Source organism: Thermobia domestica, chromosome 9, assembly GCF_964235325.1.
Source record: "Thermobia domestica chromosome 9, izTheDome1.hap1.1, whole genome shotgun sequence".
Taxonomy (NCBI): domain Eukaryota; kingdom Metazoa; phylum Arthropoda; class Insecta; order Zygentoma; family Lepismatidae; genus Thermobia; species Thermobia domestica.
In genome coordinates, this window is record NC_137462.1 from 246,064,244 (window position 1) to 246,091,400 (window position 27,157).

General features: G+C 35.1%; 1 protein-coding gene across 2 annotated transcripts in view; it reads left to right on the forward strand.

Moving 5' to 3' along the window:
- The window catches only part of Noc1 (Nucleolar complex protein 1), an 87,405-nt gene that overhangs the window by 52,138 nt on the left and 8,110 nt on the right, over positions 1-27,157 (forward strand). For both annotated transcript variants that reach the window (XM_081725963.1, XM_081725962.1), the window contains exons 10-13: positions 2,810-2,968; positions 6,139-6,632; positions 11,825-12,039; positions 16,295-16,341. In XM_081725963.1, coding sequence (XP_081582089.1) covers positions 2,810-2,968; positions 6,139-6,632; positions 11,825-12,039; positions 16,295-16,341 — 915 coding nt within the window. The remainder of the gene's footprint in view (positions 1-2,809; positions 2,969-6,138; positions 6,633-11,824; positions 12,040-16,294; positions 16,342-27,157) is intronic.

The following is a 27,157-nucleotide window of genomic DNA, read 5'->3' on the forward strand; positions in this document are numbered from 1 at the left end:
TGATATTTTAACGCATCCAAAATTTGCCGTATTACGATTCCGAGGAATTTCTATGTATTTAGTACATAAATTTCGACTAAAGTTTTAATTGTTTTTATTTTATTTTTCTTTTGTTTCGGAGAGGGGATCGGACCCCTCTAAATACGCCCCTAATACCTGGAAACAAAGAAATAGACGTGGACACAAAAGAATTTTCGTCTTAAATGTCCATGGTGATTTCCCCGTTGGAATAGTTAACGATTTAAAAACCGTACGTTACGAAGAGAAGAAATAGAATTCACCCGTTACCCGTTCAAAACGTGATTTTCCCTAATCATCCTCTGCATGATACTCGTTTTCATATTACGCTTACATACATTTGATTCTCATTGTATTATGATTATCATCTTCCATAATCGAAATAATAGAACAGAAACGGGATTTTACTTTAAATTAATTTATTTCGAAATTTGATTTAAATCAACGATTTTTATTTTAAAAATCTAATGATTTAAATTTTGATTACAATCGTGATTTAAATCAATCCACCCTAGTTCCAAGAACTTGCTAAACTCTGAAAACACTTAGTGATTTATAAAGAAACATTGTAAAACTGTTATAAAGATTTATTTTGTAAATAAATTAGGTAAAGGGTTTTATATCACAGACTTCCATTAGACTCTACCGAACAAAGCATTGCATGGTGGATAGGCGCGGTTTTTCAGTATAATGCAAATTATTTTTGAATAGGACGCTTTTTCTATTAATATTCTTTTTGAATTGTGTTTGTTGCAATGGACAGCTGGAGCAGTTACCTCGGCCCGTTCTTAATTGAAGTTAATCCTTTAACATCTTTACAGATAACGATGACTTTAATGGTGGTTGTCCATATCCCATGCATGTAATACTGATAGCTCCAACTACCATCATAGATGCTTCATTCTTAAATGCAAATTTTACTTGATCATCTTTACAGTCTTTAGCAGGGTTTATTAATGTGTTTAGGACTCTCACATTATTATTATTTATTTATTTATTTATTTATTCGGCCTTTCGACAGGTCCTGGGACTTATGCTGCTTTTTTTTTCTTTTGTTTGTTTGTTCAATTTTAGGTTTCGGGCTGGAAATGTATCTTCTACGTTTCTCGATCTTCAGCTTTCTTTTTTAACTTCCAATATATATATATATATATATATATATATATATATATATATATTTTTCAAATAATCTATCAATTGTGTTTTTATTCTTTCTATTCCTCGCTTTCCTTCCATCTTTCTTTTTACGGCTGTAGGAAGAAGACAATTTCCTTCTGTGTCCAATCCAATTGGCCTTCCTACGCAGGATGCTGACTAGAAGTGTCCTCCTCTCCGTTTTAAAACATCTTCATTTTTTATTCACTTTCCATTTTATCTTCATCGTCTTCTTCCAACACCAAATTTCGAAGCTCTCGAAATATTTCTTCTTTAATTTCCTTAATGTCCAAGTCCCTCAACCATACAGTCCAATTAGCTCAGTTGTAGAGCGTTCACCTCTGGTGCGGGGGTTCCCTAGTTCGATCCCAGCTCGCGCCAAGTGTGTGCGTAGGTTTTCGCGGGGTTCTCCCGTTTCCTCTCACTTTCTCCATTCCACCATTCCATTCATTTCTTATCACCGTCTTCTTTGACCTAGCCGGCATAACTGTGGGACGTAAGATTCAAAGATTTCAAGATTTCATACAGTCCAGTGCTCCATATATAGCACTTGACCAAGTTTTTCCTTAGTTCAATATGAAGCCTATTGTTAGTATATAGTTAGAAGATTTGTTAAATCCTCACTCCTTTCTTAAAGAAATCATCGTAAAGGTTTTTTCTATATAATCAACCAGTTTAACAAGAGATCACTCTCCAGTTTTGAACTCTTACACTAAAAGTGAAAAATGTGTTTATAACGTGATTCGATCATGTGCGTGCCTTAACTTAGTAAATAAGACAACACCTTACGTGGCCGATGCCGTAAAGGAAAACTTACAGCTGCAATTAATATAATTAGTCTTTTCACTCATAAATAATGTAATTACCCGATCTCTATATTTACTAATTCAAACGAAATTGAACAAAACTCATTCTGTAGGCTTCAGGCTTTTGAAATTTTTCACAAACCACTTTGTTTAAATTACTCACTCGAAGTATTGGAAGGCAAGTATTCCATTCTGTAGAAAATGAAAACTAAATGTTTCCTAAGTACATCTTGTTTACAGTGTTTTGCATAGCTACTGTGCCTGTTACAATAAATAATTGCACAGTGGAACAGTGCTTCTCATTCCGCAGTACATTTTAATACACTAATGTGCACTTACTTATTCTACAAATTTTAAATATTTGAGTTTTTTTTTTTCCAACGTAGCATGTTATTTGAGAAAAGAAAGTATGACAAACGATAGTCGTAACATTTATATAGTTACCCAAGTGTTTCTGTTTACAAGTTGTCGAGTAGTTCTGCGAAAAAGAAGGAATAATAGTCACCTATTAAAAGTCTGCCCATTGATACATATACACAATTTCATGAAGCAAAAAGTCTCTCTTTGTAGTATAATTATTAAAAAAATCTGAATGTGAAAGAGGATTTGTATGTAAATGTATTTATTTACATATTGCACAATAGTTCTGATCCAAATTTAAGAAAAACGTGCGGTGTAAGTTATATAAAGTTAGGTAAAGTTGTATCGAAATTATCGTTCTGTTTTTTTCTTTTTTATGTTTCATTAGCTGTAATTTTTTATTGTTTCCCTAATTAGAAAAAATACCGAATATTTTGACGTTAAGTGTTTTCGTTTTTACATCCTTTTAGATATGCCATTACCAGTCAGTACCAATGATGTGTGGGATTTTGCTGATTGTGTCAAAATTAATAGAAGAGAGAAATGATCTTCTTGCCTTGAAACACAGCACTTTATTCTGTGATAGTGGTGATGAAGAGGAACATTATGAAGATGTAAAAACTGAAGAGGTAAATTTTTACAGGAAGATTTTTTTAACACATGTTATATCATTATTTACCTACATATACATACAATGCCTTTTTATATCATTATTTACCTACATATACATACGTTTTTTTTCATGAATTTTCAATATTCTTGACAGAACCTAATTCGTTCAGTTCATAATAAAATTGTAATTCTTACCTTAATACGTAATATTAATTTTCTTGACTACAAAGTGTGATCAAAAAGTAAGGTGAATGTAGTTGCACAGTACCATCTATTGATGCTGTATCCATTTCAACTAGTAATCCCGGTAGCCTAAACCTTTGGTACAGTCAGTGTCGAGTTTGAACGAGTTGTGACATGTTGTTTGGCTTCCAGAGGCAGAAGAGGAAGGACGTATTAAGAATGTCTGTGTCGCGCCAACATTAAGTTTTGTTCTAAGCTGCAGAAAAGTGCCAAAAAAGCTCATGAAGTGTCAAATCAGTGTATGGCGATGAAGCGGTGGTATTGAAGAATGTTTACAAGTGGTATGAGCGAGTCAAAAATAGCAGAGAGTCGGTTGAAAACGAGGAACAATAGAGACGTTCTTCGATGTCAAAAATAGATGAAAACGAGCAAAAAATGGCACAAATGATTTATCAAACAGGCGAATTACTATTAAAGAGGTTTCTGAAGAACTAAACATCTCGTATGTGTCCGTGAAAAGCATTTTAGCCACCGATTAAATGAGCAGATTGTTTCCTTTTTTTTACCACAAAAACGCGCCGTGTCACACCTTACTTTTGATTTCGCGAGTTTTTGGTCGAGAAAAATGTTCCTGTCTACATCCGTCTTATTAACGATATTTAGCACCAAGCGACTTCTGGCTCTTGCCAAAAATTAAAACAGTGCTTAAAGGAAAAAGTTTTGACACCATTCCTGACGTTTAGAGGGCCTCAACAGAGCAGCTGAGTGCCCTTCCAAAATAAGTCTTCTAGGAATGCTTCCAGTCATAGATTCAAAGTTGGGATAAGTACATTGTTAGTTAAGGACAGTACTTTGAAGGAGATTAAATCAAATTCCATTTGAGTTTATTACTTTGTTCCTAATAAAATCTTTCACCGTACTTTTTGATCACACCTCGTATCATTTCTACTCACTTATTGTGCTTCTTTCCACAGTTGATTAAATTTAAAATTTCCTTTATACCCTTGTTATTTATTTACTTCAAGAGAATAGAGTGGCCTAAAAGCTGTATGCTAATTTCTATATCATTATACAGAAATGTAACCCTTCATTTTATTGAGATGAAGCAGAATATTCAAGGTGGTCGTACGTGCATGAAATTATTCTGTTTTGCTGACGTCATCTTCTTAAGGAACGTTGTCAATATCATGATGCTGAAAAAAAAATTACATTTTTACAGAAAGGACATTTTTCGTGCAAAAATACGTCTAAGAAAATATTCTTTATTAAATTTTGTGGATTGAATTTTTTCTTACAAAATTCCATTGCTTACGTAAGTTAATTTTATGTTAATTGAATTTAGGGTCTTTTGTTCTGGTCTTTCCACTATAGAAGAGATTTTGTTTAGAATGGAATGCTTAGACTCACGCAATGTTAGGAAAGTCCTTATGCTACAGCTTATCTTTGGTGTCGCTGATGTGATCCTTTATTCTGATATCAATGTTTCTCTTCGTTATGCGATATGTGATTCATTACAATCACATTGGACATACACGATCAAATTTCGTTTTGGGTCCACGTAGTAATTTTTATAACTTGTTAACGACTTTTCCGGATGGGTTGAGATTTAAATTCAGCTCCAAATTCATAGTTAAGCGCATATTTTTCTTTTAGTCTGAATGATAAACTGGACCATAATGGGAACGAAATCATTTTTTAGCCTTATCCTTATCATCAGAATTTAAGTCATTTGTTGAGACTTTTTTTTAAAAAAATAAGTAGTTAAAGTGTAATTTTTCTGTGTGTCCAACACCGTCCTACTATAACTATTTTGAGACCTAGTTCATATATTTCATTAAATTGCTGTACCTTATCCTTATTTTGTGAAACAATTTTGTATACTTTCATTCTTAGTGAAACAGAAAATTTAAGCAGGTCGTTAAAAGGGTTTTAATACGGTTTGAGAGATATGTTTAGCATGTAACATATGAAGTAAGTGTTTTTGAGGAAACCGTTTAATCATATGGTATATGAAGAAGACGACTTTTTCCTTAGTTTAACGTCCTACGATTATATACCAAAGTTAATCAAGACGATGATGATGATGATGAATGATAATGATAGAGTGACGAAAGTGGGAGGTAACGGGAGAGCCATAAGAAAACCCACGCACATTTCCATCCGCCCTATCTTTCTTCATTCACAGTCGTCATCATCATCATCATCATCATCATCATCATCATCATCATCATCATCATCATCATCATCATCATCATCATCATCATCATCATCATCATCATCATCATCATCATCATCATCATCATCATCATCATCATCATCATCATCATCATCATCATCATCATCATCATCATCATCATCATCATCATCATCATCATCATCATCATCATCATCATCATCATCATCATCATCATCATCATCATCATCATCATCATCATCATCATCATCATCATCATCATCATCATCATCATCATCATCATCATCATCATCATCATCATCATCATCATCATCATCATCATCATCATCATCATCATCATCATCATCATCATCATCATCATCATCATCATCATCATCATCATCATCATCATCATCATCATCATCATCATCATCATCATCATCTTCTTCTTCTTCTTCTTCTTCTTCTTCTTCTTCTTCTTCTTCTTCTTCTTCTTCTTCTTCTTCTTCTTCTTCTTCTTCTTCTTCTTCTTCTTCTTCTTATTATTATTATTATTATTATTATTATTATTATTATTATTATTTTGCTACCACTAGCACGTGTCATATCATCTTTCCTTAACTGTGCTCTTTCGTTTCGCAGTTTAAGATTTTGTATTATGTTTTCTTAGGTAAAGATAATTCAACTTTGGACCACATAAACTGGAAACAAACATGGTACACTTTTGGTTACTATGGAAATGTTTTGTAAATATGTCTAGCATTACTAAATGTATATTTGTTCAAAGTACATCATCAATGATACTAAATCCATTATTTTTTTCTTCTTCAGGATTACCAGCAAGATAATTCTTCTGATGATGAAAAGCCGAAATCGAAAATTAAAGATATGAATTCATCTCTATCTAACACAATAAAATCGTCATCATGGCTTCACACAAAGAATGCAGAAAGAAAGAAAAGCACATCTGAGTATAATCCAAATGAAAGGAACCCTCTCTTTGCTGGTGGAGACAAAGCAGTTTATTTAGAGCTCTTGAACTTGTCTCAGCATTATCATCCTACAGTTGCTCTCTTCGCAAATAGCATTTTAAATAATACTGCTATAAAGTACTCTGGTGATCCTTTGGAAGATTTTACATTAATGCGTTATTTGGATAGATTTTCATTTAAGAATCCAAAGAAGCAGAAGAGTGAAGAACAGTCATTATTCGCACATAGGAAAAGTTATACTCCACATGGTGCTAAATCGAAACGAGTTAATACAAACGAATATTTAAATCAGCGAGAAGAAAATATTCCTAGAGATGAACTCTTCCTGTATGAGTGAGTATGAGACATGTCCAAAGCACTTGAGTATTTGTGTGGTTTGTATATATACTGGTAGAATGCCCGATTTACGTACGAGAAGAATAAGGTTTGTAGGAAATGAAAGTTATATACAACAGTTTTCTGGTTTCAAATACTTGTCAATGCAAGATTGATTTTCCTAAAATTATGATCACAAGTATTTGCTAAATTGCTGGTAAATAACTTTTCACTACGTCAAGGCCAAATAAAGTCGTTTTTTCGCATGCAGAAATAGTGGATTCACGCAAATCCATAGAAATCGCTAGACAAATTTTTAGTCAATTTCTGTCATCTCAAAATATATAGTTTTAAAGATATCAATTTTGTCAGTTATGTTGTTAAATAGTTTTCTTACATTTAAAATCGTGCAAGTTGTTAGTCAAAATTTGTATCCCTCAAATTTAATTTTCCAAAAATCAACCTTAAGTCTCTTCCCAGTGTATATAATTAGCGAAATTGTCTTCTTACATGAAATACTCATATTGTATGTCAAAATATATAAATGTACGAATTTCATGGCTGTATGTTGAACGTTTCAAAACATATTCGTAATAATAATGCAAAATTTTCCAGTAAACCAATGCACGTCTCGAAGTAGAAGTACGCAAAGCACCGTCTTAGAAAAGTTCATGTTCCTAGGTTAAGGATAGATTTATCCCCCTTTTCTGCCCTATTTGATCACGAATTTCAGAAATTTCTATCTCCTCTACAGTCTAGAGTCTGAGGAAAATATTTTTAGTAAATTTCAATTCTCTACGTCCATCCGTTTTAGTGATCTAGTGAACAGCGAAAGAGTCCAAGCCAACTTTCACACCTTAGGTTTACTTTTCACTTTCCTTGACGTAAGATTCAATGAGCATATTTGTACAGAATTTCAAGTTCTATATCCAAGAGTTCCAAATATCTGATAGAACTTGAAGGAAAGGTTTAAAGTCCCCTTCTATCCTGCGGGAGTGCCGTTCCATAATATTCTACATCTCCCATGGCCTTAGGCTTAAGTGAAACATTTGTACAAAATTTGAAATTCTAGTGCCCAAGAATTCCGAAGATTTGCTAAAATTCGACGGAGATATTCAAAGCATCCTATTGACCTGTAAACCTTCTTTACTTCCTCAGTTTGAGGTAGATGAGAAATTTATATATACAAAATTTGTAAGTTCTACGTCTAGTGGTTTAAAATATGGAGAACGGCTAAAATATTCAATCCTCCTTTTTTCCCCACACGGCTGCATTTAAAAAATTTCAAAAATACAGCCGAGAGTGTAAGAACATACAAAATTTGAAGATTTTATACGTAATAGTTTCGGAGATCTAGCGAATATATATATATATATATATATATATATATATATATATATATATTAAAAATTCAAGCGTCTGTATTTCCTCTTAGGGGAAATACGCAAAAGAGTGTTTTATCTACAGTCTAGAGTGTAAGGAGAACATGTATACAAAAATTTCAGGATACTACATCTAATAGTATGACACTGTGACAATGCTGTAAAATATCAATACACAAAAAACTCAACATTTTGAATAACCCTCGTGTAATTGCATATAATCGAAAGTTACCAATGATATAATTAGATCATTTGTAAAAGTGACTTCTTTCTTTTTTACTCTCGTTAGAGCGAAGTGGCTGAACTCTTCGGGACTTTTCCGATTATTTCAAGATAAAGAGTGCTTAAAAGTGAATTTTCCTAATATTCCAGAATTATGATAACCATGTGAAAGATTATAATTAATCGTACTTTAAATTATCAGTATTTCCAAAAGAGTGAAAAGTGAGTAAATCTGATTTTCTTCCTTAATGACATAATGCTTCACTCTTCCTCTACCCCATTATGTCATGTGCAGTTGGCGGGAGACGAACAATTGGCGCTTTACTTTATAAAATCAGTTTTCTTAATGTGATAATAATGCGGCTAAAACGTAGGCCTACTTATCGTTAAATACATTCAGCATACAGTTTGTTTACAGTGTAAAAGTATGATAAATTTGAGTGGTAACCAAATAAAAGTAAACATTGTGCAATGTATGTCATTATTTCAATGTGATGTGTAATGAAGCACATCTCCAGCCAGAGAATCTGAAATCCAGCCGTATGTAAAGTATCACGCCGGAAAACCAGCATAATTGTAAAGCAACCCAAGATTTGTATTACTTGAAAGGATGTTAATATTTTGCGCATCCGGACGCGAACTAGTGAATCAAGGAGCTATAAGTGAAAATATAGAAAAATAAACATGTTAATGAGTAAATAAAGTATAAAATAATCAACGTATTCTTTATGTATTAGTGTTGTGTGTGTCTATAATATTGGATAAATTTTATATGTTTTAATGATAACACGTTTTTCCGTATTTCCAATAAATGCTTATTAATAGTACTATATATTTTAAAGTTCGTAAAAATCATATTTGCTATGTTAAATATTCAGTTAACACACACACACACACATATATACATATATATATTACAGTTAAATTTAGCGTTGTACAGGTACAAGATATTAACTTCACCATTATTAGCTTGTACTTGCATAAAAAAGGTTTTCCTGTAGAGCTCCCTCGTGGCTAAGCGGTTAGCGTACGCACCTTTGGCGTGGGAGATCCGGGTTCGATTCCCGGCGGGAGCTCATGTGGTTCGGATTCCATGTTAATCAGTAGATCCACGTCTCATTTAGCCTCGCTGCTGAAAAGGACGCTAAACTAAAAATCAGTCAATCGAAGTTTTTTCCTGTAGTCTGCCAGTGACTGTAGTTTCATTACGTCCAGTGACACAAACCTTATCTGGACCCTAAAAGCTTAATTAAACCCTTACACTGTTACCAGCCTCTCTATCTCCCTTAGGGGTCGCATTTCGAAAAATCCCGTCGTATATACACACAACGTAAAGTGTAAGGAGAATATTTGTACGAAATTTCAAGGATTTACGCTGAATAGTTCCGGTAATCTGGTGAACGGCAAACAATCATTCAAGCCTCTTATCCTACTTTTTAGGACCGCATTTCAAAAAGCCCCGCCTTATATACAGCCTAACGTGCAACGAGAATATTTCGGAGATTCTTCGCCTAATAGTTTCGGAGGTGTGGCGAACGGTAAAAAATATTCAAGCCCCGTTATGCCCTCTTAGGGCCGCATTTCGAAAATACTGTCTTATCTAAAGCTTAAACTGCTAGGAGAAAATTTATACATAATTTCAGTATTATGCGCCTAATAGTTTTGAAGATGTTGCAAACGGCGAGAAACCATTCAAGCCCCGTTTTCCCATAGGGACCTCATTTCAAAGAAGCTTATCTTATTTACAGCTTGAAATGCAAAATGAAACATTTGCATACAATTTCAAGGTTGTATGCCTAATAGTTTCAGAGATTTGGGGAATGGCAAAAAATCATTCAAGTCCTCATATCCCTTCTTAGGGGCTGCATTAGGTTGAATTTGAGTTTAACATCCCGTTCAGCAGCAAAACTATATGAAACGTGAACTTATTTGTTAACGTGGAATCCAAACCACATGAGCTCCCGCCGGGAATCGCACCCGGATTAGGCGCGTACGCTAACCGCTTAGCCACGTAGGAGCTCGGGCTGCTTTAGAAAAAAAATGTAACAGGCAGAAACCACTCTAAATATAATAAACAGAATTAAATGAATTCCTTCTTTGTAAATAATCAGTTCCAAGTAGTGACAACCAGTGATTAAAAATAGTTGTAAGGGAATAAAAGAAAATTAATTGAAACTTCTTTCGAAAGAAATTGCTACTCACATCTATATTATTATAGAGTAAGTTTGGTGTATCCTTAGCGACGATACTGTATTGAAAAGATGCAGAAAGAGAAAATGCTGATTATATAAGTTATTTTTCCTAAAGCTCAATTTTATCAAATTACGGTACTAATATTTTGTCAAATTACAACCAAAAAAGAACAAGGAAATATTCATCATAGTTTTACACGTCCAATTTAGGAGTGCCATTTTTGGCCGGGGATTCTAGTATTGCTTACTTCAAACAATGGTCACGCAGGGTGTTAGGAGAGCGGAAGTGTTACTGCGGCAGTGCATCTAACACACACTCAAAATAGCAGCTTTGATGTCGTAAGGAGCGTGATTCGTTTGTGCTTATTGAAGGATATCACAGGTTATGGTTAACGTTATTCATTGTAAAAATGTTTTATTTCAGTGTAGCAATGTACGAGGGTCTTCTAGGAAATAAAGAACGATTGGGTATATCTCAGCAGAAACACAAGATATCAAAACAAAACTTCATTTACAACATTTTTAAACCTAATACTACTTTCCTACATAATCGGTTTTTGTTATTGAAGCACGTATTGTAATGAGACACAAGGTTTTCAATGCCGACTATATACCGCCAATGACTGAAGCTATGAAGTTACTACCAGAAAATAAAAGAACGATTGCACACTACGCCGCTTACAGACCTCCCACCATGGTGAATGCATGTTTGCCAGTTAACTCCTCTTCCTTCTTCACTCTGAACTGAGTTTTGTTCTTGTGTGGTCACGTTCATTTTACTGGCAGTTATTCAAAATGGCAACTACAATACAAAATTCCGCTAAGTCTGAAATCCGCAGTTTGTTCGTTTTTTGGTTGCACAAAAAATGTTATTCAAACGCTGTACAGAGACTGAACACACTAATAGATTTTGGATAAACAAGATAAACCACATGTAGTCCCCTTTGGCATATAGATTTCAAAGGAAAAATGATCGATTTTCTGGACCACAAAGATAATCAATTTTATTCAAATATTAAAGGAATTTGAAATGATATGAATTCTCTATTTAAAATTACGTAATTCCAGATCCATAACTCAATGTTCACACTTTGAAAATATTTTGTAGATATATACCATCTTTCTATGAATCATTTGTCAAAAGGCATATTATATATTTTTATTAGAATGAAAATACAGCAATAAAAAACAGTTTTACTCAGCCCGAATGTTTAAGCGAGTAACTGTGCAAGCACTAGTATGGAATAACGGTTACAATATGTTTTTTCTTTGACTGTAAATAGTGGTTATATTAGAAAAAAATGTGAGAAGGAGATTCTATTACTGTAAGAATTGTTTTGATCTTTATTTTATTTTATTTTTATTTATTTATTTATTTTTTATTTTATTTTATTATTATTATTTTATTTTTTAGATACTTGAAGAGAAAGCGCAAATTAAGAGCTGAAACAGAGGATAAAGATCAGTCGGACGCAGAAAGTGTAGCAAGTGAGGAGTTTGACCAAGTAGTGAACAATTTTTTTGGGAAACAAGCCAATGACGAAAATGAAGAGTCTGCGGAGAGTGACGAAGATTCAAGTATTGATGAAGAGGGAGAGGAGGAGGATTCAAGTATTGAAGAGGAAGAAGGTAAGTTCAAATTATTCACTTAACATTGTAAATAAAATACGAAGTCGGTTGTAAAGCTGGAAATAAACAACAACACTTATCCTATTGTATAATTTTGCAGCAAAATACTTTCCGTATACACACTTACATAAGTAGCATCAGGCTGGAATAATTTCACAGTGGGATTTTATTTTATATTTTTTCTTTTCTTGAAGCGCTCGTGTTAGTGTGCTCTGTACATATTTTGGTTTTTAAATATAAACCTCGTCCCTTGAATATATTAATCCAGAATTCATGGCTTGTTAGATCGAGAGATCTTGCAAGCTATTTCGTTGGACCCGTTTTTCAAATTCACTTGTTTGGCAGATCATAATCAGAAGATAAAGTGGAGAGAGATATTGTCTCTACTTTCAACGTTTCTTGTTCAAGTGTGATCTCTCCGTTAAATCAAGTAGACAACACATTATGCAGTCAAACATATGGCAGTAATTCGAATTCACTCGGTTAAGTGCGATTACATTTACTGTTTCAGATGGTTATACAGTACAGTGCTTTGTAAAACACTTCACGTGTATTCGACTCGTACAACCTTCACAGCGCGTCACTTTGTAATCTTGTTGTAGGTTTCATGCTCCCATGGCTGTAAAGAAACAACAAAATCTTTGTTTATTACGACATTTACTGTGTCGGTTTTCCCCGCTATTCAACAGTTCCATTGTTTTCAGAAAACGTTTTACTTTTTTTGATAGTAAGTGTATTTCTTCAAACTCGCTTGTGCACAAACGGATTATTCATTTTGTAAGAATATAACTCCTAGTTACTATTGTAATATTAGTCGTGGTATCTTTTTAGTAGTAAAATAGGTACAGAAGGTCGCTTCAGGTTTATGGTAACGTGTTTGGCACTTTTACCAGTATAAGGAATACTGCGACACCCTGAGCTGTTGTGTTTGATGTGGAACTCTGTTAGTTATCGCCCTGCATCGCAGGTTTCATTAAAGGGGAGGTTATTGAAGCACAGTTTGATGAAGTCTGTTGCGTTTCCCTTGACAAACTTTCCAGAGTCTATCGATTGTGCGCGGCTTTTGAGGGTCCAATACTCATTCCAACAACGGGGATCCTTAAAAATCCATGAGAGATGCATCAGAGGATTTCACAAGATTGTAAAAGAGATTGTATTAATTGCCGTTTCATATGCCATTCGCTCCGTGTATGACTGAACGCTTTGTCCTGGTGAACAATAACGCGAGATGTGTCACTGCCATATAAAGCTGGAATATCATGGGGGTGTACTGGCTCCAAAGTGTTCTATCTGGTAATAAGTTGCACTGACTTTAGCTTTTTTGTTCACTCTGCATAGTGTAAGTTTGTCATTATAGCAGTAGCCACCAACAACCGCGCCGTGTGAACATTAAGCCTCGCAGCCACGTACCCTTCAAAACGAGCTCTTCTAATCATAGGGACGATAGAAGATGGCCCTCTTTCATCACATTCGTACACATAGTTCAGAGTTCCTACAAAATTCTACTTGTCTCTTGTAAGATGGGGTTCGTACAACCTTTGGTTGTTCATCTTCTTCGCGGTGTGAGGAACGCAGCAAGTGTACTTGAGCCTTATACTTCTTTAGAAGATGTACATCTTGCGTAGTAGTGTGATTTACGGTCAGGTTGAACGTTGTGCTGCCTTTGCGAGACAATAGGTTCTCATGTTACCTTCGTCCGGACCTTCGATGTCTACGAAACCCAGTATTAGAGAGCCCAGCAAAGTAGGGAATGTCCGTTTTGTTATGATTCAACACAGCTTTAATTCTTTTCTTTGAAACACGGAAACCTTATGGCTATATCCATAACAATGTCGGAAGGGACTTAAATGTAGTCCTTCCAAAAGGCTGTAGTTCTCTAAACCTTTTGACCACTCACACAGGACGGTCGTCCTCTGCAAATCAATATAAAGCACTTTCGATCAGATATAATCACGAGTACTGTTATTTAATGATCGAATTCGCTACCATAAACTTGATTATGTATAAGTTTAAACAATCTTCTGCTATTACAGGAGGTACATTTCCTGTGTAAATACAAAATGGTAGACATGATGAAGGAATCAACTTCTAGTATCTCTAAAGTTTTTTTTTTTTTTTTTTTTTTTTTAAGTTTAACATCCCACAGTTATATCCTTAAAGCACCAAAGGTACGCGCCTACTCGACCAGCTGTCTTGAAGTTGACTGTGGTTGTCAATGTCTTCAGACTCTCTTTTCAATTTTCTTCTCATTATTATTATTATTTAGGGGATTTTTCAATAAATACGAGAAAGTATTAATTTTGCTTGACATCTATCATATTTATTAATATTCTCCAGGTATAATGAGATGCTATTTCGTTGGTTGATTGGATTGGAATGTATGTGCGTGTGATGCGTTGAATTTTCTGTCTGGATTGAAATTAACTTAACAGTTAGTAACAAGTCAAATGAGAATTTAAATAAAAGGACAGCAATAACATATCGTAGATCATTTCCATGTATAAAGTGAAATTTGTGTTAAGATACTTAACGATGGAACGTAATATTTCTCTGCACGTTTTAACTCTTAAAATAATCTGAAACTTACACAATTATAAACTTGAAATATATATATAAACTTGTCAACGAATACCATACGCATAATAAAACCTAGATGTTGGGATACGTTAGCTTGGAAGGAAATACACGCTGAATATGTAGAGTTTTATAATAAAAGGATATTTGCTCACCTTAATATTGCGTAATTTTGTTTTCCTAGATGTTATTTCAGTTGAGTAAACTTCAACTACCATTATCTGTAACGGTGCAATTGAACAGGAAACTAATACATTTTTCTGTGAGTAACAAAATATTCCCCAAAATATCCGTAATTTTGCAGTGTACCTAAAGAAAGCTTAATTCGTGTACATCATATACAAAATATATAAAATATTGAGCGAAAAGTAACTTGGTGTAAATGACATCGTCTCGCCATCTTGCTGTACTCTATTTACCATTGTTGTCATAACACGATTTTATATGAATATTTCTGTACTTGTTATTATCAAATTTTGTTTCGGCAGTACCACTGTAATTTATTTAATAAAAATGACGCAATATTAAGGTGAACAATTTATTCGTATAGAATTTGCTACATATACGATCTTTAACATTTTATGTAGAGTTATAGTTGGGAGCCGATCAAGCCTGGTAAAGAGAGGTTTCTGTATACCAAGAAGAAAGTGGGAAGATAATACAAAGCAGGGTCTTTAGCCGTTTGGATTGGCTAGGGGGAATAGGGGCCAATGGCAAGCGTGTCTCTACGGCAAATGAACCTTCGTCTTAGTTGAACGTACATTTAGTTAGAATAATCTGGAAATAACGGGCAACTAATGCTCATGGGAAATAATGCAACAGGTTGAGACCATCAGAGTTTAACATTAACTCCAAAAGGATCATAACTGTTTGGAACACTAATGCAGTAATGAATGTAACATAATTATATATTAATATCTGTCAAAATTGTATAGTTTGACAGATCGAAACAATCCACAAAATCCTCAGATGGTGGCTGGTAGCAGAGAGAATGCTAGGAATGAATATCGCAATACGTACAATTATTTTAACGGAAAAAGGCAAATTCATTAGGGATCTGCAACACAGATCTTTGCGTTCGTCCAGCTTCCACTTACCTTATAAAACTTCTTCCGGAAGACTAAATGATATACATTCAATAGGATGAACCCCAGCGCCTTACTTCTTTGGGTTTTGGATCGGAGTTTGCTGCTGCTTAATTCAGGTAGCATCTCAATTTCCTCGCGATGCTGTACAATATCGAAAGTCTGTAACCCGCCGAGTATCGAAACTGGGATCATGTTTCTTAAAGACGTGGGTGTTAATATTACCTATACAGGAGCACATCTCCTTATATTTTACTTATAACTTAATACTACTTTTGTTATTTAACCGTCAAAGTGTCAAAAACAATTGATCCAGTAGATGCTAGGACGAGAGGCTTTACTTCCTTTTCCCCCTGCTGTAGTTTGGACATAATAAAATTTAGTCTCTTATCTCAACGGCCATGTATATTGAAAGCTGAGTGGCCATCTCAAGAGTGACTTAGTTTGGGGATAGATTAAGTAGCGTAGTGGTTAGTGTACTGATGATATAAGACGGAGGACCAAATTCAATTCTTGGACCAGTCATACTTTTATTTCCTTGAATTTCACATTTCCTTATAGTCCTTACGTTCACATCTTTTCTTTTTCTCTTACAGATTATTCTGATATCGAAAGCACTCTTGGCAAACCACAAAGAAAGAAGGTAAGTGAAACTAACTTGGAAATGCGACTGTTAAATTTTCGCTCACATGCAAGTCAAAATGTAATTATATTATTTTTATTATAATATTCTTAATCTAAGCATGATATATTAGTAAACTGGTTATCTAAATATATTACTGTCTCTTTTTTATATTCTGGGGTTGCACAAAGGGTTCCTTACTGTTCTGGATCTGGCTAATGCTACACTCTTCTACTATATCTCTTGTCCGGTTTTCTTCAATTCTTTTGTAATTGTTTTTCCGAATGCTTTTGTGCACGTCATGTAAAATACTTCGGTATCCGGTATTACTGTTGCATTATTTTCCTAGTTTTATTCTTTTTGTGCTCTTTGCAGATTTATTGTTTGATATTATGGTAATGTATATTAAACGAACTTCTTCCTTTTCTTTGCTTTTGGTTATTATTGTGATGTCCGGTCTGTTACGATATGTTTCTTCGTCGATGAGAATTTTTCTATCTGAGTAATATTCCTATTTGTCCGATTCTATTACAGTTTCCGTTGATATGTGTAATATGATATTCCTTCTGGTATCATCTTTTCTTTCACTCGTATTTTTTGGTTTATGATTTTAGTCACTTTGTTTGTCTATCCTTGCATTCCGTTTACGTCATGATTATACTCCATTTGTAACATAGCTCCATAGTTAGCATCTGAATTGGCTTGCTTTGTGCTCTTTTTCAGTATGTGTTTCTGTAGTATTTACTAGCTGAACCTGCGCTCTCTACACAGCGCATCATTCACATATGAGCATGAATCTCCTTGTTATTCCTCACATTTGTACATGACACAAGTGAAAGTCGTCTTGATAAAAATTGGCAAGAGATACCATAAAGGGGAGATTTTGTCGATTACTTTTTCAATATCTTGCACCGTTTGCAAGATTTGAGCCTACTTCCGGTTGGAGTTTTTAATTCATGCATGATCAGTGTTTTCTTTCTTCTTGCATGCAGTATGTAATAAGCAAATACATTACACACATAATTAATTATAATGTCAGTGATATTTGGTGTTCATTGGTCAAAACACTCCAAACAATAAAGATTCAACTTACTGTTAGAGTGGAGAAATGGTTATCCTTCGTTTTTCATCATCATTTGGCCATGATACAAACGCCTGAGAGGTATGCAATTCATGTATACAATTATGTGGTGTTGGAATGTATAATGTGTAGGATGTGATCCTTTAGTTTTTTTTTTCTTTTTTAATTTCAACACTTCCAGTGTACCAGTAAAAATGTAATAAAGAAATAATGGTCATGTTTTTTAAATATTCAATTAGAACTGGACAATCTACACAAAATTTGCAATCGATCAGTGAAAACGTCATCTTTCTAGAGCCTGTAGTTTCTGAAATCTCAATTGTCGAAAGGACTGGTCACAAACATATAAACGCCCACAAGCGTGTAGTTTAAAAGAACTCCAAAGATGGCAGCACAATTCATTTGCATTGATTTTGGAAAAACCTTATTAAAATACAAAGGCTTTTATTTAAAGTACACAGTTTAAAATATTTGTTTCTGTTAAACGCGAAATCACGAATAACCGTAAATCAAAGTTTTGAAATCAAAGGTTATAAGGTTGGAGCTCAGGCGCTTTTGTTGCTGTTGTAGCATTTTAATAGATAGATTATAGTCTTATATTCCGTGCACGAAGCCGCCTGTTTCTAGATGCGGCTTTGTCTTTCATCCACTGGAATGTAATATCTTTGTCTATACGTTCTTCATTGTCTATACGTTCTTCAGTGACTTGTTCATGGAGTCATCTATGTAGTGGCTGTTCTCTTCATTATTTCGTTTTTACGATGTTTATCTATTGTAAATGTTTGTATTACCGTCAATTTCTGTTTCTGGCTGTGGTGCGTATTTGTGGTTCACTGCTACTATTTCGCTGTAAAATCTTTGATTTATCTTGTTTTCGTAGTAGCTCTTATTGCTTGGATTTACCTGTAATGTAATTTGATTAACCCTTGCATTCTAGCTTTTTATTTATTTATTTATTATTTATATTTATTAGTAGAATTCTCTGTAATAGGTCGTGGGAATATTATTCTTCTTTCTGATAATATTGGTCTGGTTTTCCTTTCAAGTTCTACTTGTTCGTTCTTTGCTAGTTTTATTACTCTGAGTGAGTATGTTATAACAAACACTAGAAACATGTTAAGAGCTTTACGTAAGTTTGTACAGTATACAAAAAAATGTCGCGGCCAAAACACCACTACCCAAATTCACGCGGGCCAAAATCTCGCGGATCAAATCTCGCTCTGTCAAAACTCACGGGCCCAATCTCGCCATAATAATATATATGAGTTTCTGAGGACGAAATAACAGTAATAATATCATAAGAAATGCTCACTTTAAACATTAGAGACAGATTCAGAATGAACCATTCTAAATGAATTTTCTGTGTACTGTACTCAGATTTATTTTCAAAATGCAAAAAGTGTTTTCTCTGCTAAGTATGTTTGAATTGAGAATAATTCCTGTCCGTTACTAGAAGACCACTCGTGTCCGTATCTGAGAGTGTTCTTGAAATAGAAGAATCTGTCCCATAATAATACATATATTTTTTGCCAGGACAAAGTGTCTCACTATTATGGGGGGTGTCCGTTGATGTTCGTTTCACTGTATATGGTATTGTTTAATGTATCGCCATATACAGTACATACTGCTATGGCAAGATTTCGTCCTGCGAGTTTCTTTCCAGGAGAGTTTGGACGGCGAGGTTTTGGCTAGACGAGATTGTGATCCGCGAGGTTCTGGCTGCGAGATTTTGTACACAAACCGTTACTGAGATGTTTTGTATATAGTTTTTTAGTCTTTATGGTTAATTTTGAGTTATTTCGACTTCTATCATTTTGTGTTTTACTTTTCTCGAGCGGCTGATACTTAGGTACGTGTATACTTGTGTCGACTTCATGGCTTCTATTTTTTCCTTAATGGATAACTTATATTCTTTAATTGCTTTCCTTGGATAACCTGTATTGTTTTAGACTTTTTTATCCCAACTTTCAGCCTTTGTGTGTGTTGTGAACATTTTATTGATCGTCAGTATCTTCCTTAGTTGGTTTTCCGTGTTGGTGTACAGTTTGAAACAATCCATGTACAGGTCGTTATCTAAATAATGAAAACACTTGACGGTGTTGCCTAATTAGTTCTATTTTGAATTCACAATTTGTATCGTGCACTGTCTCTGTTTCTGTGTGGTTATCTTTCAAGTAGTTTTGTATTCCATCTAGATATGTTTTGTTCAATGTACATATCAATTTTCGTTTGTTCCATACGTTGTTAAATATTACAATATTCTTTCTGATAGTGTCTATATGTTGTGTATGCGTTTCTTCTTTTATCAGAGTCATGGATTTTTGTTACCATGTACTATTAGTTCCTCATTCGGCCGAAGAGATGTAACAGTTTTTTTGTTTTTTTTTTTTAAGGAAAACTATCCTAAGTGAGATTTTCCATGGGTTTTCCTCGTTCACACCAGGCAAATACCGGGATGGTACCTAACATATAGGTCTCAGAACGCTTTCCTCTTCCCCGAATAGTATCCTTGCTGAAGGACATCATCCTTCATACATAACAAGCTTAAGGCCATACACCAGTAATAGCCAAAAGTATGTAAAAACAAATAAAATTATTAGTTGCTCTTTAAAATCTTATTTTCTGCATAATTTTTGCTGCTTTGCTTTTAGAGGTACAATCTTGTTCAAAAGAGCCTGGCCACTAGTTTCTCTTCGAAAAGCATTGCACTCTTACTCAAAGTTACAATTAAACAAACGTGGATTTCTTCAGCCAATTGAGATTTTTATTTACAAGGAGACTTACGGAAGTGTCACTCACCGATTTAAATGAAACTTTGCATGCTTGTAGAACATCGAAAAATAATCGACGAAGAGGCGAGGAGGCTCACTTTCAATAAGCACCTCGGATAGTGAGAGGCGAGAGGACTCACTTCAAATAAGCACTCCTAATAGTGAGAGGAGCAGAGATACACTTTAGTCAAGCATCCCGTTAAAATACGTGCAGAAAGGGGTTTCAAATCGGTCTGAAACCTCCTCGCAGTAACCCCTGCTAACTATGATTGTTCTTGCCTAACTACAGAGCATTTCAAACAAGAAGACATTTTGTAATTGTAATTAACATATTGGAACCGCCAATTTGAATTTTGTAATTTTGACGTCAGATTCTGCATCAGGTGTCCTAATCTCCCTGACAATATATTTTCTTCTACATTAAATGATTGTTTTCTGTCTATTTTTGGAGACCACCCCTACCGTTCAAAGGGTGGTTTCTACCCTTAAACCCGCGACATTGCGAAATAAATAATAATAATAATAATAATAAAAAAAAAAATACGTGTCGATTATTTTTCAATGTTCTACAAGTATGCAAAGTTTCATTCAAATCGATGAGTGACACTTCCGTAAGTCTCCTTGTTAGAGCTGAAGCATTAGAATTTCCTACGCACAGTTGACAGAGTATGATCTTTTAAAGGAAGGTAGATAGAAAGATCTTTTTTAACTGGACTGTGCATTCTTCCTTTCATTAAAGATTTCCGCATGTCTTCTGGATTATATAAACTTTCTGATGTAGTGTACAAGAAATCTGCGGATTGTTTGAATTCGAATTGTTCGTACCAATAACTATGGACATTATTTTCTGGTGCCTTTCAGCTCTGTGCTTTTCTTATTCTGTAACTTGTTGCTTGTTATTTCATAGTTTTCCATTGGTTTCCTGGTTTTCGGTTTTATAATCTCTTTTATTCATTTTGCTTCAGTATTATTTATTGTATGTTCTTTTTCCTACAGTTGTTTCCAGTAGGTCTCCTTGTGTTCTTCCCATAGCTATATTTTTTTTCGTTTGTGTTCGTCTTTGTCCTAGTTTCTTCTATTATTTTGTTATTGCTAAGGGTGTATGCCATTGAAAGTTTCCTTTTTGTCCACTTTTTGTGACAGTATTTTATGCATTTCCTCTATCACTTGTCAGATGTTTTCCCCGCGGTATTATTCCTACTGCTTCTACAAATTCGTCAATAATACCAAGGGCACTAGGAAAGTGTTGCAATACGACTTTATTTCTAATACTTTTTCACCACACATTACACATTTTTCCATTCTTCGAAACCAGTCGTCGAAGTAGCTCTACCATCTTTCGGCAGAGATCTGGGCACACTCATCGCCCAAGCCCTTAGTAGGGCGTCATCGATTGTAAAACGCCTTCCTTTCAGTCTGATCTTCACATGGGGGAACAGCGCGAAGTCACAGGAACCAAGATCTGGACTGTAGGGAGGGTGCTCTAACAGTTTTAGTCCATTGCCGGTCAAATACTCTAAGAAAACTTTTGAACGTTGGAGCGTTAGAAATCATGTGTTCATCGTTGAGTTTGGGCGCAAGTGTTTGAGAGCTGTAAGAACTTTAGGCAGACATTCTTCGGTATATCACTGCCCTGTGACTGTCTTCTGTGTTTCTAAGACAACTCGCACACCAAAAAAATACCGCCACCATTCGCCTCATGCACTAAAAAATACCATATGTGGACTTTCGAACAGAGACGGGGATCTCCTCATCTTCGAAAGCCCATACTTTGTTTTGAGCCTTGGTCGGGACGTCATAGTAATAGAGCCAAGTTTCGTCACCTGTCCAATACTATTCACAGAGGAAGATTTTCCATCGTTAAATTTTTTCAACATTTCTCGGCACCATGAAACACGTTGTGCCATCTGCTCGTCGGTCAAGTCATGTGGTACCCAAAGGGTATAAAGCTTTTTAACTCGAAGGTGATCGCGAAGAACACAACGATGATGGTGCACAAATTGCTGGTGCATTGATGCCCAAGCATACCTCTATTTGATGGTATGTAACCCGTCTATCTATCTGCCTGCATTTTCCATACTGCAGCAATGTTTTGTTCGGCCACAGATGAAGAAGGCTGACTTGACCTTGGAGCGTCTTCAAGGCTGAAATTTCCTTTTGAAACTCCCGGTACCACCTAAATATCGTTGTACGATAAGGGCAATCCTCTCCAAGTACACAAGTCCAAGTCATTTCCTGTAAACACTGATCAACATTTAAACCACGTGCAAAATTGTAGCGCAAAATTGCCCGATATTCAGTGTTTGACCACGAGACATCTCCACTTCTTTTCATTCAGACAGCTGAAAATCAACTGACACTGAGACTGACTAGAGCTTCTACAGTGCAGGCTTGGACATGTCTAAACACACGCCAAGTTGCAAACTCCTGTGATGATCCGTTCTGTTCTATTGCTGAGCTTTCCTAGAGAGTCACCAAGAAATTAATTCAGAATTGCACATTTGTTATCAAAAGTGCATAACTCGCGTCAATACATACCGTTTCCTAAATTTACGAACAAATAGATCTATTTGAGAACAGCTTTCCTAGACGAAGAGAAAACAGAAACATTGTAATGATTTTGGAAACTACATATTTGTGCGTTTTTTTTAAAAGTGCATCGTCTTTGACGAAAAGTAAATACAAATAAATTGCAGATGTAACCAGAAAATTTAATTAACCAGTTATCTTAAAATAGAATTTTTTATGGTAACTTATTTCACAATTTAAATAACTATTTGTACATTTTGTATATATATATATATATATATATATATATATATATATATATATATATATATATATATATATATATATATACCGGGTGCACCATTTATAATGTCCCACCTTTATAACAGAGGAACTAAGAGAGTGAGAGAAGCGAAACTTTGTACAAAGTAACTACAGGAAGGGGGACATCTATCCATGTATTGGGTAACATCACTAGGTGAACAGTGTTGCCAACCCAATATAAAGTTATGATTTTTTAAATGGAATGACCTAAATTTAATATCATAATTCGAATCAGCAATGAAAACAAAGACGAAAGAGATGACACTCGCGGATCAGTGTTGCATACTTTTTGAGAAATATTGTAAAACCTATGTCAAATTTAAACGCCTTTAACACACACAAGGAATGAAGTAGTAACTATTTGTGCACATTAAATGAAATACTGGGAAGAACTCTTTAAAATGACTTCAAGTTTAGAAGGATCAGTTAAACAGTGTTGCCACAACAGAAGAGAGAAAAATTGAGTTTGGAAATAGTGCAATAACTTGGAAAAGGTCCCTAGTACAGTATAGGTTTAAATGCATAGAGGAAATCAGTATGTCATAAGGAGCGTTGTCACGTTTATTTGAGATCGATAAGTCAAGTACTTACCAAGATATTCGGTATTCTGTAAAAGCTGAGAATTTTGTGCTGTACAAGATGGTAACGCTGTTTCAAAATTCCCTTTTTTCCCTCTGCCTTGGAGAAATATTAAAGTACTAATCTGTGACACAAGTTATATTCTGTGACATGCTGAATTAAAGCAAAATATTTAAAATAAGGAAACAGAATATTTTTTCTGTTTCATGAATTTTGTAATGTATGTTACAAATAATTGTTTCTTGATCATCATAAACATATATTTCTTTAATTTAATTTCTTTCTCCTGAATATAAGTTGGAAAAGACAATAAAACGTAGATATTAGTAGTTGTAAAATTTGAATTGAAAATGCATAGGCTAAGTTCTGTTAAATGGTAGCAAAATTTTTCAGATCATCTAATATTTATACGTACTGGCCAATTTTAGGGGACCATACACAACTTATTTTGTATTTCATTCACCACGAAATCAACTACAAATAATGTATAAATTGCTTTTAAGAAGTGAGTTGCATTTATGGATTCATAGGTGCCGATTCCCTTATGAGGACCCAAACATTACGAGTAAAAGTAGAGCACGTAGAAATATGCTATAAAAGCTATAATGGAACAAACACCAAACAACCCCTGTTAGATGTCCATTAAAAACAGGAAATGTATCTGATCGGAAACGGAGAACCTGGTGGGTCCATGAACGGTTGGATCCGTAGTGAGTTGACGAGTAAACGAATAGAGTGTAAAAAAAATCAAATCTATGCTGGATGGCCACAAAAAACAAGGTAGTAGTTAACCAAGTCAGGGCTGGGCCAAAGTAGTAGAAAATCAAGGTGTCTATAGGGACCAGGCGCGTTAGCAAACGTGGGTATGCTTGTAAACAAAATAGTGTAAACATACTGTGTAAAGAATATTCCATAGTTCTTCTGCAAATTATATACGACATCGTATTACTTAGCGCAGCGTAACTTTCTGTATAACGTCCCACGTTTATGCCATTTAGGCTAAGGGGGACAATGATTAAGGCAAGTGACTGATGATAGAAGAATTAATGGGGTGAGAATGTGAGAGAAAGCGAGAGTACCCGACAACCCCATGGACATGATGTTATCCACCGCAAACTTACTGGATCGGAAATCGTATCAGGGACCCCACGCACCAGAGGTAAGTGCTCTACCACTGAGCAACCGTGCCCTCGCAGTTTAACTTTAAGAAGGCTTAACCACAGCATTTTCCTATTATCATTCAATCAGAATCTTTTGTTTTTTGTACAATAGTTCACAATAATTGAATACAGAATTATGATTTACTGCAAAATGATATGTCTGAAAAGCAATTATTCTCGGAAAAATACGTACAAACCCATGCATGGTGGTCACTAGAAACTATCATTTCATCTATTTGAACTGAACGAAGTTGCAAACTCACATGGGCTTTTGTCCGTATGGAAGAGGCATTTCAGCGACAGTGTATATGCGCGTAAAGGAAGACAAGGGAGAGAGACAAGCACCATCCTGTGCTGCGTGGTCATTATGATGTAACATATTTTGGAGTTCAGGATAAGCAAACGTGGAACTATGTCCGTAGAAAACAAACACGTCACCACGTGAAAGTAAAACCGAAATGCTTATTTTTGCTTTGTGTTGACGCAAACCGTTAGGTAATGAGAGGGTCCAGGTATAAGTACGAGGGTCATTTCAAAAGTCTTGCACACAGCCTATGCACGACCGTTTGAGTCACTTTTAGGTTTGTTGTGGGTCAGAGTTTGGGCTTTGATGATTGTTTCTGTGTTTTCTGGTTTGCTTAGCTGTGTTGTGAGAAATTCAGTGGTGAACCTGACTAAGGTTGGGTTACACATGATGATGAGCGTTCCTATATCAACATCGAAACTCTATGTGGAAAGAATTCAACTGAAATTTACAATGTTTTGCGGGAGGTTTGTCGAAATAGTGTAGTGGATCATAGCACTGTATTTCGGTGCTCAGCTCGTTTCCGTGAAGGTCGTGTAATCATTGCGGACACCTCAAGATGTAAAAGACCATCAACTGCAACAGACTACACTCCTGAGATTATTGTGAATGACATTTTGAGAGAGGGTCGATGAAAATATGTAAGAAAATTGCATATGAGACCAAAATATTTGTCACTTCACTTTACAGAATTATTACTGAAAAGCTGAAAATGAAGACGAGATGGGTTCCGCATGATCTGAGTAAAGAGCAGAAAGCATGTTGCAAAAGAATCGCAGAAAAATTGCTTCAACGTTATCAAACAGGAGATCAGCTTTTCAAACGACTGTTGCAATTGATGAAACCTGGATACTAGAGTTTGAACCAGAACTGAAGTTTCAGTCGTCACATTAAAACAGTTCAGACTCTTCACGCCCGAAGAAATTCTGCTAACAACAATCAAACGTTTTACTCACGATGATCTCCGCGTATGATACGAATGGAGAGATGGCTACAATAGAGTGACATAGGGGACGTCTATACCAGGCGTATATTACAAGCTGTTTCTGCAAAATGTTTTGCGTCCGAAAAGTATTGAAAGAAATCCCGACATTCTTGCAGCTGGTGTATTCTGAACGATAATGCAAGGCCGCATACTGCTCTACAAGTAAGAGTGACACTTAACAAGTATGGATGGGAAATACTTTCCTTCCCAATATAGTCCTGATTTGAGCCCACCAGACTTTGAATTGTTTCCCAAATTAAAAGAACCACTCTGTGGAAAACGTTTTGATTCGATTGATGAAGCTTTCAGTGAGGTGACCCGAGTATTCAGACACCTCAACAATGAAGGTGCCCTATCCAGAATACAGAATTTGCCAAATGTTGGGAAGTTGTCATAAACAAGTATGAAGATTGTATTGAACGCCTGTAAAGATATTTTGTACAATAAATGATTAGCTTGCATAACATCTTTCAGTGTGCAGAACTTTCGAAGTGACTGTCGTACAATATATTGCAAAAAATTTTCCAAACAGTTCCTAGGACATAATGTTGTACGTAGCGGTACATCTAAATACTAATTGCAAACATTAGAAGCTATTGGTACCATAACAAATAACAGTCTATGTGCCACGACCCGCTCGGGAGAGTAATACTCCCGCAAGTTCGTTTTTCCGCGCGCTACTCTAGACAGCTGTTTTACGCGCTATCCTAGCCAGTTGTTTTAAGTTGGTCACAAAATTTATATCATGAAGTACAAGGGGAACAAAACGACCCTATATCATGGAGTACAAGGGCATAAGTACTACAACTACTTATCTGCATAAAAATAAATAAATCACTTTTTTAAGTATTATTTTTATATTATTTTAATTTAATAAGAGTTATAAAAATGTAAAAAATAAAATAAAAAAAATCTCCTCGGGCGGGGTTTGAACTCGCGCCAAAAGAGGATTTTATTACTAGCATATAGCGCTAGCCCACTCGGCCACTAAAGCCGACAACAGGAAGCGTTTGTTGTCTGCTATTTGAATGTAACGTGGCAAGAAGTGGATAACGCCAACCAATCAGAACTGTGTTTCTCGTTTCTACTTCCGGGAGCATTACTCTCCCGAGCTAGTCCTTATGT